A 13,746-nucleotide genomic window follows, 5' to 3' on the forward strand; every position below is an offset into this window, starting at 1 on the left:
CTAACCTCACTTTATTGAACATAATGGATATTCAAGTCTCACGTCTCCTGACGACCAGCATAACGAGACGCTAGGAAACTCAATCGCGAGTATCCAATGAATTGATCTAGAATCTAGAGTAAAGTACGAACAATTAAACTCCAAACGGGGATAGTCTTACAATTTGTGGTTAGAATTATGATTAGTGTTAAGTTGGCTTGAATGAAAAATGGGGTTGAGTGTTAGTTTAAAAATGCAATATGATAGAATTAGAATGTTTCAATCATTTTTGAGTTTCAAATTAGAAATTTTGCCATCGTAGTTGACAAAACACACAATATATCTCTAATATTGGCGTATGAAGGAGGCTTCTTTTTCCTTTTATATTATCCTTGAAATGCAAGATTTCCAAAAAACCTTGTATATACGTCGACGCGCAATTTAAAAAGGAACATACCTGTCAAATTTCATGAAAATCTATTACTGCGTTTCGCCGTGACACACATGACGACGTTTGTCGCTCGGTAAACGCCGCGGTTGTCGCTCGGTTGTCAAGCGCGCGTTTGACACATACATAGAAACAATGGGATTGTACACATGCTGTCGGGCGCTTTGAAAAAGCGCGCGACAACCGCGGCGCTTGTAGTTTCCACATCAACCACCGTGTTTGTCGCGCGCTTCGAGTTACTATACTGGGCATTGGAATGTACACATGCACTCAGTCAAACGCGCGCTTTTGCAGTGAAAATTTAATGTGATCTGAGCCCTGGTCTTGTGTTTTGATTGGATAGCGCCATTTCTCAAGCAAACTCGGATTTTTCTGATATTTACGAATAATTAATTTGTCAATTAGCTTATATTGAAACATTACTTTTTTACATTACTTCTTCAACATTACATTTTTTAAAACATTACTTTGTAAATTAGGCTAATTTTTCCATAAGGTTTGATAAAAAATAATGTTTCATTTTTATATTTGAACGTATACAGTGATATGAATTGTAATAAATTGTAATACAATACCTTAATGTTACAACGAGTTTTTCTTCTGGTGCAATTGCATCCCTCACAACACATTCACAAGATGATATTATGACTTCAGTGACTAAAGATCATCAAATGTACTTATACTCATACGGGAGTAGTTGAAAAACTTGTTAGGGTATTCCCAAATGAACCCATGGTTAACCGGTCATCTATTAGAGGATGAACCCACCATTGCCTTTGTCTTCTTCGCCTAGCCTTGTACGTGGGTCCAACTGCCGGATGCCTACTGTCATGAAAACGTCGACAAACCGCGCGGTCAACGCGCGGTTGACGCCCTCATGTTTACGGTATCACAATTTCCAACGCGCGACAAACGCGGCGCTTACCGAGCGACAAACGTCGTCATGTGTACAGGCCCTAAGAGAAATGCCAAACCGTCGACTTGAATCTTAGACCTCACTTCGCTCGGTCAATAAATACAGGTCATGACACCCGTGTTCCTTATGGAGCGGCCATTATATGGGGTCTTTATGGCGGTACATTTGAAATATTTCAATCATCTCATAGCAAAATCATGCATTATGCTTTTTAAAAACAATATTCTGGTTCAGAAAATATGTAAATTCAGGTTTTCGATTTTTTAATAATGAAATTTCAATAATAAATGGTTCAATAATTCATTTTTTATTATTAAAAATTGTTCTTATTCTTGTAACTTGTTATGATTCATAAGGCATTGGGACAAAAGGCAAACCTCAAAAAGCGTTTGAAGTTCCCAATCTAAAAATCAACAATTCAGTTCCTAGTTGGAATCTTCTTCTCTTCTTCTCTGTCCCTCCCCACTATGCCTTTACAGCGTTGGGGTAGCCTCGACCCAGTTCTTCCATACCCGTCTGTCCATCGCCATTCTTCTCATCTCCGGAACAGTCTTCCCTCTTCTCCTTCCAATCTCCTCAATTCTGTCCTAATATGAGTACCTCGGTCGTCCTACACTTCTCCTTCCCTGCACTCTCACATTCACAAACTGTTTCGATTTTCTACTGTCATCCATCCGCTGTATATGTCCATACCATTTAAGCTGCCTTATTTCTATCCTCACACTTACATCTCTCATGCCAACTTCCTCTCTTATTCTCGTGTTTCGTATTCTATCCCTCCTTGTCTTCCCCAATGTTTTTCTATTACATTTCATTTCCACCGTTCTTATTTTATTTTCATGGCATGATCTCATGGGCCAGCTTTCACTCCCGTACAGTAAGATTGGTTCAATTATTGATCTGTATACCTGGTTCTTTATCCTCTTACTGATCTCTTTCTTACCAAATATACAGTCTTTGATGGAATAGTAAGCCAGTGAACCTTTACTTACCCTGTTCAGCACCTCAACATCTATTTTCCATCCTCAGAGAACCAACCACACACCCAAATACTCATATTTCGACACCTGGTCAAGCACCTCTCCGTCAACCCTAATTTCCACATTCTCTCCTCCTACCTTTGAGACCACCATCACTTTGCTCTTCCTTACATTGAGAACCATTCCTTTTCCTTTCAGTTCTTCTGACCATTCCGTCACAGCTTGCTGGAGTTTTTCTGAAGACTCAGAGATTAAAACAATATCGTCAGCATAGAGGAGGGCTCTTGTACCAATTGGCCTCATATTCCAATATCCTACTACCATGTTCTGTGTCCTCCTCTTGCATATCTTGTGTATATCATCCATCACTAAGATGAATAGAAGAGGACTGAGGCTGTCTCCCTGTTTCACACCCTTCTCCATTTGAAATGCTCTTGATACATCTCCTCCAATTCGTACTTTGGTTGACATTCCTTCATTTACACTTCTGATGGCTTTCACAAGTTTGGGAGGTACTCTTCTATTACTCAACACCTTCCATATCCACTTCCTTGGAATTGTGTCCAATGCAGCCCTCAGATCTAGAAAAGCCAAGTAAACATTCTTCCCTCTCTCAATGAATTTCGAGCATATATTTCGGAGAGATGAAATATGCTCCTGGGTCTGCCTACCTGGTCTGAACGCCAATTGTTCCTCTTCCATATCCTGTTCCACCACCATGCGTAAGCGTTTCTCCAGAATGACTGTGTAAGTTGGAATCTAAATATTATTATTTTGTTGGAAGGATTTATTTTACAATTCAAAGCCAAGCAATATTCCTTGAACAATATTATAACAAAATAACACATCATGTTGTTCAATCTATAATGATAACAGCTGATAAATTTGAAAATTGGTGAACTAGAACCCCTTAAAATGGCGATTTTGCAATGCATCATGGGTTTGTGTCATGACCTGTATTTATAGACCTTGGGGCCTAACAGTATTCAAAAAGAACAAGAGATCAAAAACAATGGAGCAATAACAAGAAAATAAGTAAAAGAACTAGTACACGAAGTAGGGAGTTTAGAATATAGAATACAGTGACTACTGTTGAGAACATATATTTCTGTTGATATTATATGATGTAGATTACTGAATCGGCATCAATCATTTAACCGTTTATCACGGTTAAAATTCAACAGACTTTTGTGCAACTTGACCAATCAGTTTGTTCATTCCTTTTGAAATTACGAAAAATCAATAAACTCTAAGGGCCGGTTTCCGAGTTCGGGATTTAGCTAAGTTGTAGACTTTACAGCTGTAGTCAGAAAATATTGGCTTTCCGAAACGGGGTGTAGTCGTAGTTTTATGATAATCTTTATTTTCTCATTTCTATAATTGGAAACATTTTTCCTTGACAAAATGAAACATTCCTTAGTAATTCAAAAAAGCTGAAACTTTACACTCTTTTCTCTTTATTTTATTTAGTGTTCAATTTTCTAGTTTTTCAAAACGAAATTTAAACGTGGACTACGACTACGCCCCGTTTCGGAAAGTCAATTTTCTGACTCCAGCTGTTTGAAGTCTAAAACTTAGCTACATCCCGAGCTCGGAAACCGGACCTAATACCCACTGTAATGAGACTAATTACAACATAACGCATCAGGAAAGACTTGCCGAGAAGAATACTGGCTTCAAAACTCACCCTAGTTGTTTGACATAGTCAAAGTAGCCGAGCAGAATCTCGCGGCAGACAGCCGTCCGGAACTGGTCTGTCCGGAAGAAGTGGACTGAGTCGATGTAGACTCGCCGCGTGTTGGGCGTGGGGCACTCGCTGCCGTATTCCTGCACATGCATGCCGAAGAAGCACACGTCGATGCCGTCTATGTCCTCGAACGCAAACAGCGCTTTTGCCCGGTACGGAAACTGCTCCGGCAAGTCTCCGTTCTCCACGAATCTGACACAAAAACATCAATCAATAATTAGGCCTCTGTATGTACACAGAATATCTCACAAATCATTCACACAGAAACACGCAACATATTACTTGAGGTAGTTTTCAAATGAATAAGCTACAGTTAGATTCACGTTATAAGTCTGCACCTGAAACCAATGTTGTTTGCTATCCTTGTCTGTCATTAGACAAATGACATAGCTCTATCCTATTCTATCTCTGCACTGTAGTCAAATCGTTTCTATGCTATGAGGAAATATAAAAAACAACCTACCAGAATATTTAATATCAATTATAAAAATAACTTATGACCATAACACGAAAATATATATTTTGGTGGATAAAATATATATGAGATAGAATATTGATTATTATCAACAAGAATAAATAAACAATTGATGCATCAGATACATCGGGATGACTTGACTCACGGCTGTTATCTACTGTAGAAGGCGGTGGATGAAGAGATATGGCAACCATGCCGTCCTATCTTTTCCACTGACTTTATAAAGTGAATCTCATTATAGAAATTATTTATCAAAGACACGGCATATTTCGGCAAGTATACAGTTTACTAGAAACAAATTATTTACTTGAGGTAAAAACGAACTTTATTCCAAGCCACAGGGGATTCAAAATTTTATTAAAATAATTTTACATGAATTTTTAGATCTAGTCTGGCAGTAATCTCTCGACTATGATAATTATGGGAATATATGAACGGGAGAGACTATTCATCAGCCAGATTTCATAACGCTTTGTTTCTCGGAAACTTATTAAATCTAATTGGCCATTGAATCTATAGGTTGCAGGTAAATGCGTCCAAAGAATCGGGCCTATGCCTGGATATTATGGTTAGGTTTTATTAGGTATTATTATTTCAGAATATTTTTTTATTAGGTTACTATTGGGTATTCTCATTTCAAGATCTGTTGTACGTGTGCCTAGGATAGATTGAATTATGTACTGTCGTAATGGTTAAGAATGTATGAAAAAATTTAACGCAATAAATAACAGTTGTTTAATGTTTTTTTTTTTATTTCAAGGTTTTTAACGTGTTTAGGATAGATTGTATTGAATGATGCACTTTTGTATTGGTGAATGAAAAACTCACTTGTTCCTCATGCCAGGCTTGACTTTGACAATTTTGTCGGAGCTGGCGACAATGCGAATGGTCACCTCACCGACGCCCGCCTCCTTCTTCTTGAGCAAGTTGTTGACGCGCGTCTCGATGTACGTTCCCAGCTTCGTCGTCGGCAGTCGTTTCGCATTGAATTTGTTTTCTTCCCGGTTTGAGCCCTTCTTCTTTATGCAATTATCACAGGTGTAGCTGCAAAAAAAAACAAATACCACATATATTATAATATAAGGTAACAGGCAAAACAAAAGATATACCATACATTGTCAAGTCACCAGTAAAACTCAAATGTAATGTAATTTAACAATTTATTAGATGAAAAGTTAATAACCAATTGATAATAACTTCTTAGACAAACTATTGGTTCAAAAGAAGCATATATTGTTCAACAGATTTTGTATGATTTTCCAAAAATGAATGATTCATAGCACTCAAAATCATTACAATGGACAATTGTCATACATGATAATTATTATATATTAACATATTATGATCCATAAATTTTTCTTGTAGATGTCACTAAAATAACTGAACAATAAAAATAAAATAATTTCATAATTCTATTATTTTCAAATAATAACAGTGAGGATAGACTATAAAACACTGGTTTTCAATTAAGATCAACTGCCCAAATGATCGTGTTTATATTGTAATTGTATTGAATTGAAAGTGTCAATAGAATAAAAATAGAACAATATAAAATCTTGTAACTTGATTTTCTAGTAGCTTGGAAATGACCTATGGTCGAAACTAGTTATAAAATATTTTAAAGTTTTTAATGAAGGGTACTACAATTTTTTTATTGTTTTTATTACTTTGAACAAAATTAGCCCATATAAGTGAAGTGATTTTAAGAAAAAAGTTTTTCCTATTGTATTAAACATAGAGTAAAGTACAAAAACTTGTACACTATACTAACTAATTCATAACTTCACTGATATTCTTCATGAGTCACTAATAGAACATTTGCTGTTCCGACACATTAGAAGAGTGATATTGCCACTTCATTTACTATTACCCTCCCATCTAGGAGAGCAATGTTTGTGAACTAAAAGGGAGTTTGCCTTAAACTGCTTTAAATATGTTCGAGTATGTACATATTTATATTTAATATCTATGTGAGAATAAATAAACGCAAAATAACTTTTTCCTTGAGAAATCAATTAGTATAACTAATAATTTCCCAATATTCTTCATGACTCACTGACCACTGACAATCGATGTTAAGTTCACTAAAATATCCAACTTAAGAGTAATTGAATTGTACTCACCCCTCAGGCCAAATGTTTTCCATGTGTAGAACGCATATCTGATGTAGCTTTCTGCCACATTCTATGCATTCAACAAATGGCTCCAATTCTATATGATCGTTTTTCATCTCTTTAAATTGTTCTTTTGTAATTAAACTGAAATATAACATCAATCCATTAGTTAAAAGCACTCTATAGTTGAATCTATTTTATCATGTCGATATTTTAAGACTCAATACATGATTTAACCAATAAGTTTCTTCTCTTATTTCTATGAAATTGAATTTTAAAAAAGTCAAAATATCTAAGTCATATAACCTTTGGTGTCAATATAAGCCTCGAGCTCCATGATTCCACTACATTACTACTCACTGTCCTTGATCCACCTCCTAAAATGCTGTCTTGCACCAGCATGCACTCGACAAGACCTCTTTGAATTCAATGACGAAGCTGTTAAAACAGTGGATTTTAATTTTAGTTTAGGCATTTAATCACCTATCACCTGACACGCACGAACGAACGAACTGTCCTAGATTAATTTTCTTATTATATTATCAATAGATATTATATTAATTACGAATAAGTGTCAATACAAAGACAAAACAGGGCCAAACTTTATTTTCATCGTGGTTCCATGTGTTTGTTTTTTTGTGATAAGTTTTATGTTTGGAAGTTTATTAAATAGATTCAGGCTGGGCAGCACAAAAGTGTATTAAATTTTAAATATGATACCTTAAGAACCAATCAATCAATGGTGCATTATTTTAAAAAAAACTCACGATTGGTTCTCGTGGTATTCAATCATAATTAGAATTTAACAGGCTTTTGTGTAAACGAGCCTCAAAATTTTAGTTGATGGAATTGTGAGTGAATCAATTCTTCAGTCATCATTTCTACATGACCTCTATACTGCCTGACCAGATTAAGGTTCAAAGCAGGTTTGGGCTAATGCCTGTTGTTTTTACCTGAGTTGTATGTATTGTGTATGATTAAAATTTGAAAGAGGAATAATAGTACAAGCTAAGCTTAGTTTTCCTCTGTCAGATTATGATATATCATTGTAATAATTGTACTGATAAATAAACGATTCATTGAATAAATGAATGAGAAACTCACGTTAGTGGGTGCGTCGGTTTATTACCCAGCGTGACGGTATCGCCCAAAGAGGGGATGTCATTGAAGCAGTTGTGACAGAACGCGTATCTGTCGGACAGAACACCATAACTTCGTATACTGCCGGTCACAGGCACAAAGCACAAACAGCGGGCAACAAGCAAGCAGAGTGCAGTGCAGACAGAGGCGGTAACAAACGCAATGCGTGAGGTTGAGCTTACCTTATCGTTAATCACAAGTCAATTATGAAAAGCATAAGTATAATTGCATGCATTCTTACTAACCAGCCAGCTCCAATTTCGACTTAAATGAGATTTGGGCGACGTTGAAAACAACGTTCTTTAAAGCTCTACAAACTAGTTAACGTTTACTTTGTTGTTAATAGACGTTGACTGAAATGAGATTTGGGTGACGTTGAACGTACTTTGAAGCTCTACAAACTAGTTTACGTTTTGTTTGTTGTTAGTAGAAGTTTACTGAAATGAAATTTGGATTACGTTGAAAACAACGTTCTTCAAAACTCTATAAACTAGAGTTCACTTTAGCTGCTTGTTAGTTGAGTTGTCATAGTTTTTGTTAATATCAATTCAAATTTATTCATTCAAAATTCACACGAAATAATCACACAAAAAACGACAAGTTTACAAATGAACAAGATACTACTCACAAAAAGTTGTACAGGACATTAAAAAGTTGTATTGGACGTTTTTCGCGAATAGGTGTCAGATACATCGTGTTAGGCAATCAGACAATGTATTTAAATGACCATTTAATAAAGATGAAGATTTAGTAGAAGTGAATAATATCAAGAAACAGTTTTGTGGGTCAATGCCAACTAGAAACAACATAATACACTGTTTTATCATTAATTTTCATAGTTCTCCAATGGGTTATCGAAAACGAGTTAGCTGGTCAGGTGGGTGTTTACCAAATTCAAGTTAAAAAACATTTTCCATCTAGAAGTTATAAATTATAAGTTTTAATAAATTGAGTATATATAAGATTAATAAGAAAACAAAACTTAAATTCCTGATAATTTCATAATGTTAGTGAAAATACCAGAAAAGGAAGTCAAGCAAGGAAGTGCATGGGAAATACAAATACTTTTGTCATCAGGAGGAAAAATTCATTATCAAGGGAAAAAGCATGCGTTTTGCGTACAGAAGCTGTGAAAATTATAAGAGAAATGTTTGCGAGCATATTCTTCGAGGGTGTTAAGTGTTGTAACTCATAACGCTAGCCTGTATTATTATGCTATACTTATACTTATCATAAACGAGGTTAATTTATAGAGCTATTGTTTATTAAAACATGATAGCATGTTATTGTCACAATTCATTAGGTGCAAATGATGATGAATTTTGAAGAATTTCCAAGCCCTTCAACTTCAACTATACAACATGCTTCATAATAAAAGTGCATTCTATTATATCTATATAATAAGGTTGTGTTTGTTCGTATTAAAACATTTCAACTTGTGGATTGCATACCGGAAAAACGGGAGTGATTTTGATCTCTAAATTTTGCACATAGATTAAAAAAATATCAATCTTGTGCACCTCGAAGCCCAAATTTCAATTTTCCTTCTAGATTTTTTTAGAATTAATGTTCAAATTCATTCATGGGACATGAAAACAAATCATATGCTAATATAGAATAATAATCTATAGAGACTACCTCTTAGAAAAATATGTTTTAAATAAATTAATAACTAGTCTAATATTGTCAGGTTGGCATTGAGTTGAGGAAGTTTCTAAACAAGATTTGAGTTCCTGTCACTTTATTAGGTTAGCACCAAGTTGAAGAACTCATCTATACTATAATAAGGGAAAGAACTGGCTTATACACGTACGGGATAGGAAAATTATGTTTGATGCATCATCAAGTCTGAACTAATGGACTGAAATTAACTTGAAATTTTGCATATAGATTCTAGAATAACCGAGGATGCTAGGCCTAATTCAAATTATTCAAAATTCCACTCAGTCAAGCTTTCAGTTTGTTGAGTTTTAAAATAGACCCTTGCGGAGCACGGGTTGCCTGCTAGTATAAGACGAATATAATTTTGTTTGTTCAATTACTACAATACACAGTAATAGAAAAGATTAGTCTATTCAATCAGATATACTAATTTTTTAAGATCAGTGTCCTAATTTTTATCAATTTCATTTAGGAAATGAAAACATCTACCATTCAAGAATTCAGTATAACACCATTGAAGAAGGAAAAATTACTTTCCACCAAACAATAATATCTCATACCTAGAAGATAGGATATTTTATGGTAATGCAGGAGAACATAGCTACAAAAAAGTTATGACTCAAAAGTATTTTTTAAAAGGATAAGGTTCTAACTTCAACGCTCATCATTACAACATAGACTCAAAACTGTAAACAGTACATGACATTATAAACACAAAGTAAATATTCTTCCATGTAGTTACTTGAGAATTACTTTTCAAGTTAAAAAATGAGAACATAAAAAACAATGAAATAATCGAAAGTTCATTTGACTTGCATGTGTTGAATATAAAAGGGACAAACCTGTTCTGGTAGGTATAATAGAGGGCATTTGTTGGAATAGTGCAGAGCTGCTTGCCGTAACAGCATAGCACGGGGCGATTGAACGAGTACTGTCTGCCACAGCAGTATCCAAGCGACTGCATCACTGGGTCTATTTCTTGTTTGAAAACCTCAGACAACTGAAAAATAGCAATTGCAAATACACTATAAAATACGAATACAGAATTCATATATCAGTCTAATGATATTGATCTTATGTAATTTTTAGCAAATAAATTGAATTGGAATTGAACTAGTTTGAACGTGGAAAAAATGATATCATGGTAAGCACTAAATAAAAGATAAATTACATCAAATTTAAATATACTTTCGGATCATTATTTAAGCCGACCACTGACAAGCCGACCACTGACTCGTTTTAACGAGCCACACAGAATGTCCCCCGAACCAGTAGTTCTGTAAACAGTAGACCTCGCGCAGTTATAAACCACAGCCTCCTCTGTCCATACTATCCATCAGAATAGCTCAGAATATCAACAGTATCAGCTCGGAGCTCGTTGAGAACAGTTGATTCTTCGGAGCTCTCGTCTTATCTGTTTGTCGATTCGGTTTTGACTTGAAAGTGAACTGTGATGAATTGTTAAAAACATTTTGTACAGCCGTGCAATAATTCGAATTTCTGTGAGACTCGTTTGTTTAAATATCGGGTGACCCGTACGAACAGAAAAGTGCTTTTTGTTTATCTGAATCAAAATGAGTTCATGTGGTATTTGTAATAACCCGGTGAACCATACCGCCAAATCAAAAATTAACTGCGTGAACTGTAATAATATGTATCATGCTAAGTGTGTCGACCTCAAAGACCCCGATTTAGAGGTTTTGCAAGGCAAGGACTGGAATTGCGCGATGAGTGTTGGTGTGTTGCGTCGGCAGAGATCTGAATCAGACTCGACCCCCGTTAAGCACGCTAAATCTTCAACTTCATCTTCGCGAAGTGGTGAGCCAGTAACGCTGGGGGAAATGACTGAACTACTATCTGTTCTGAAAGATGAACTGCTGGGAAAACTTAGTTCAGAGATAGCAGCCGTTCTGGAAAAACTGGAGGCTGATTCTGCTAAAATCGCCAAGCAGCAACATCAGATCGACGCTCTGGTCAGTGAGAATATTAAATTGAATAGCAGACTTCTCGAGTGGGAGTTCAAACAGGACCAAGAACAGTATGGCCGACGAAATACGATAGAAGTGTTTGGGGTACCAGAAACCGAGGGAGAGAACTGTTATGATAGGGTGGTGGAGATTGGTAAAGCTCTGGACGTGGCGTTGGATCATACATCGATCGACGCGTGCCATCGGCTGCCGAAAAATATGAATATAAATATGCCTGCGGGAATAATTATTAAACTTGTCCAGCGAGGTGTTAAGGACGCTCTACTGTCGAAGAGAAAGTTGTGTAAGAGCTTCACTACTAACAACATAAACATGAGTGGAAATCACAACATCTACTTGAACCAGTCGCTAACACCGAGACGAAGGAAGCTATTCGCGATGGCTAAGAGGGCGCAGAGCGAGAAGGTGGTGCGTCACGTGTGGGCCGATCGGGTCGGCCGGGTCAAAGTAAGGAAGGAGGATGCAGGCAGAGTCTACGTAATCGGGAATGAGGACGACTTGAAGAAATTGAGCACAGAAAAAAATTGAACTGAAATAAATGTGCTATGAGCTTGGACTAATTTAATGATGAACACTATAGCATTAAGTTACTTTTTATTGTTGTTATTTTTTTTCGTGTGTGTGTGTGTGTAATATGAGTATGAGTATGTGCGTATGAGTGTATGAGTGAATGAATGATTATTCAATATATTTGATAAAATTCAGTATACTGTATTTAGGGAAAATGCATCGTTAATAGCACCTTTCTAGCTTATTAAATAGTGATATCTGTGCCATGCCGAAGATTGGCATTGTTATTAGACTTGAATGAATCTGTGAAAGGATGGAGGAAGAGTGAATGAGAGGAGGAGGGGGGTGAGTGAGAATTGTCTGGTGGAGCGAGAGAGTGATAATGAATGAGATAGGTATTGTTTATTCAATCAGAGTTACAAAATATAACTGACTTAGGCAGGGGTGTAGGATTCGAACGGTATAAAAGAAATAAGCTAAGAATCGGAGGATAATGATTATCATTATGATAACAAGATATTGTGTCAATTTACGTAACCCGTACACAGTATGAAGTTTAAAAATCAGTTTTCGATACACAATATTCAGTCTTCCTCACAGCTGGATTATCTTATCATTCTCGGATAAAGATTTTAATTCCTAATTCAAGTAGACTTCTACAGCACTTCTTTCTCCTCTATTGCCTGTCTCTTTCATTTATGAGTATGAATGGGTGTGAATGTCTTTGTATGCCTGTGGATTATTATGCGATGGATTTTTATTATTTAGTTGTAGCACACACAAGAATGAGTTGAAATTTGAGTTTTAAACATTTTATTATATCATGTTCTATCGTACATTGAAATGAATAATTAATGATAACTGACAGAATCCAAGGGCAGGGCAGTGGACTGTGAATGATAGTTGATATAAATACCTACAAATAAATCTTTGAATTCTGTGCATAAAAATACTGATAGCTTGAAGTGTGGTAAGTACGCCAATAAAAGACTAAATGAATCAACAATATAAGATTTAATAATAATAAGATAATAATAGGCAGATGGCCACATACAAAAAACATTGAGTCAAATATCTTGGGATCAATAAAATAATAATAGGCAGATGGCCACATACAAAAACAATTGTAAGTAGGTTAAGTCAAATATCTTGGGATCAATAAAATAATAATAGGCAGATGGCCACATACAAAAACAATTGTAAGTAGATTAAGTTAAATATCTTGGGATCAATAAAATAATAATAGGCAGATGGCCACATACAAAAACAATTGTAAGTAGATTAAGTTAAATATCTTGGGAAAATTACAACATGTGAAAAAACATTAGAGAAATACAAAATTTAAATGAAATTAGGTCAATGACATTAATGACCATTGAAGCCTGACAATAATCGAAAAGGTAGTATTAATGATACCTGAAATAAATATAAATTGAGTGCTATAATGAAAGTTATTGCTGTAAGGTTAAATATTAATGATTAATAAATGACAATAAGCTGTAAATAGTGCGCAACGAGTAGAATACATAAAAATATATGTGGCATAGGCCTTCAGTGATTTGAATGTCAAGATAGACTTCGACCAAACAATTAATAGGCGTCACTGGCCTTAAAATATCACTTAAGAGCTAAGGGTAGCTAATAAATACAATGTGAAGATTATCCAGGTTAAATATAGGCGACATGGGCCTTCAATGAATTGAGTGTCAAGACAGACATCAATTAGAACGATTAATAGGCGACAGTGGCCTCAGAAAATCACTTGTGAAGCCAAGGGTAGCTGTTAA

General features: G+C 35.5%; 1 protein-coding gene across 5 annotated transcripts in view; it reads right to left on the minus strand.

Moving 5' to 3' along the window:
* LOC111054230 (histone acetyltransferase p300) overlaps positions 1–13,746 on the minus strand; it is a 68,731-nt gene that overhangs the window by 26,107 nt on the left and 28,878 nt on the right. For 3 of the 5 annotated variants that reach the window (XM_039421612.1, XM_039421613.1, XM_039421611.1), the window contains exons 10-14: positions 10,304–10,461; positions 7,764–7,880; positions 6,669–6,803; positions 5,374–5,589; positions 4,011–4,262 (exon numbers count right to left, since the gene is read on the minus strand). In XM_039421612.1, coding sequence (XP_039277546.1) covers positions 4,011–4,262; positions 5,374–5,589; positions 6,669–6,803; positions 7,764–7,880; positions 10,304–10,461 — 878 coding nt within the window. The remainder of the gene's footprint in view (positions 1–4,010; positions 4,263–5,373; positions 5,590–6,668; positions 6,804–7,763; positions 7,881–10,303; positions 10,462–13,746) is intronic. The other 2 variants (XM_039421614.1, XM_039421615.1) reach the window with 2 other exon arrangements.

The sequence above is a fragment of the Nilaparvata lugens genome, chromosome 2 (genome assembly GCF_014356525.2).
Source record: "Nilaparvata lugens isolate BPH chromosome 2, ASM1435652v1, whole genome shotgun sequence".
In the NCBI taxonomy this organism is placed as follows: Eukaryota; Metazoa; Arthropoda; class Insecta; order Hemiptera; family Delphacidae; genus Nilaparvata; species Nilaparvata lugens.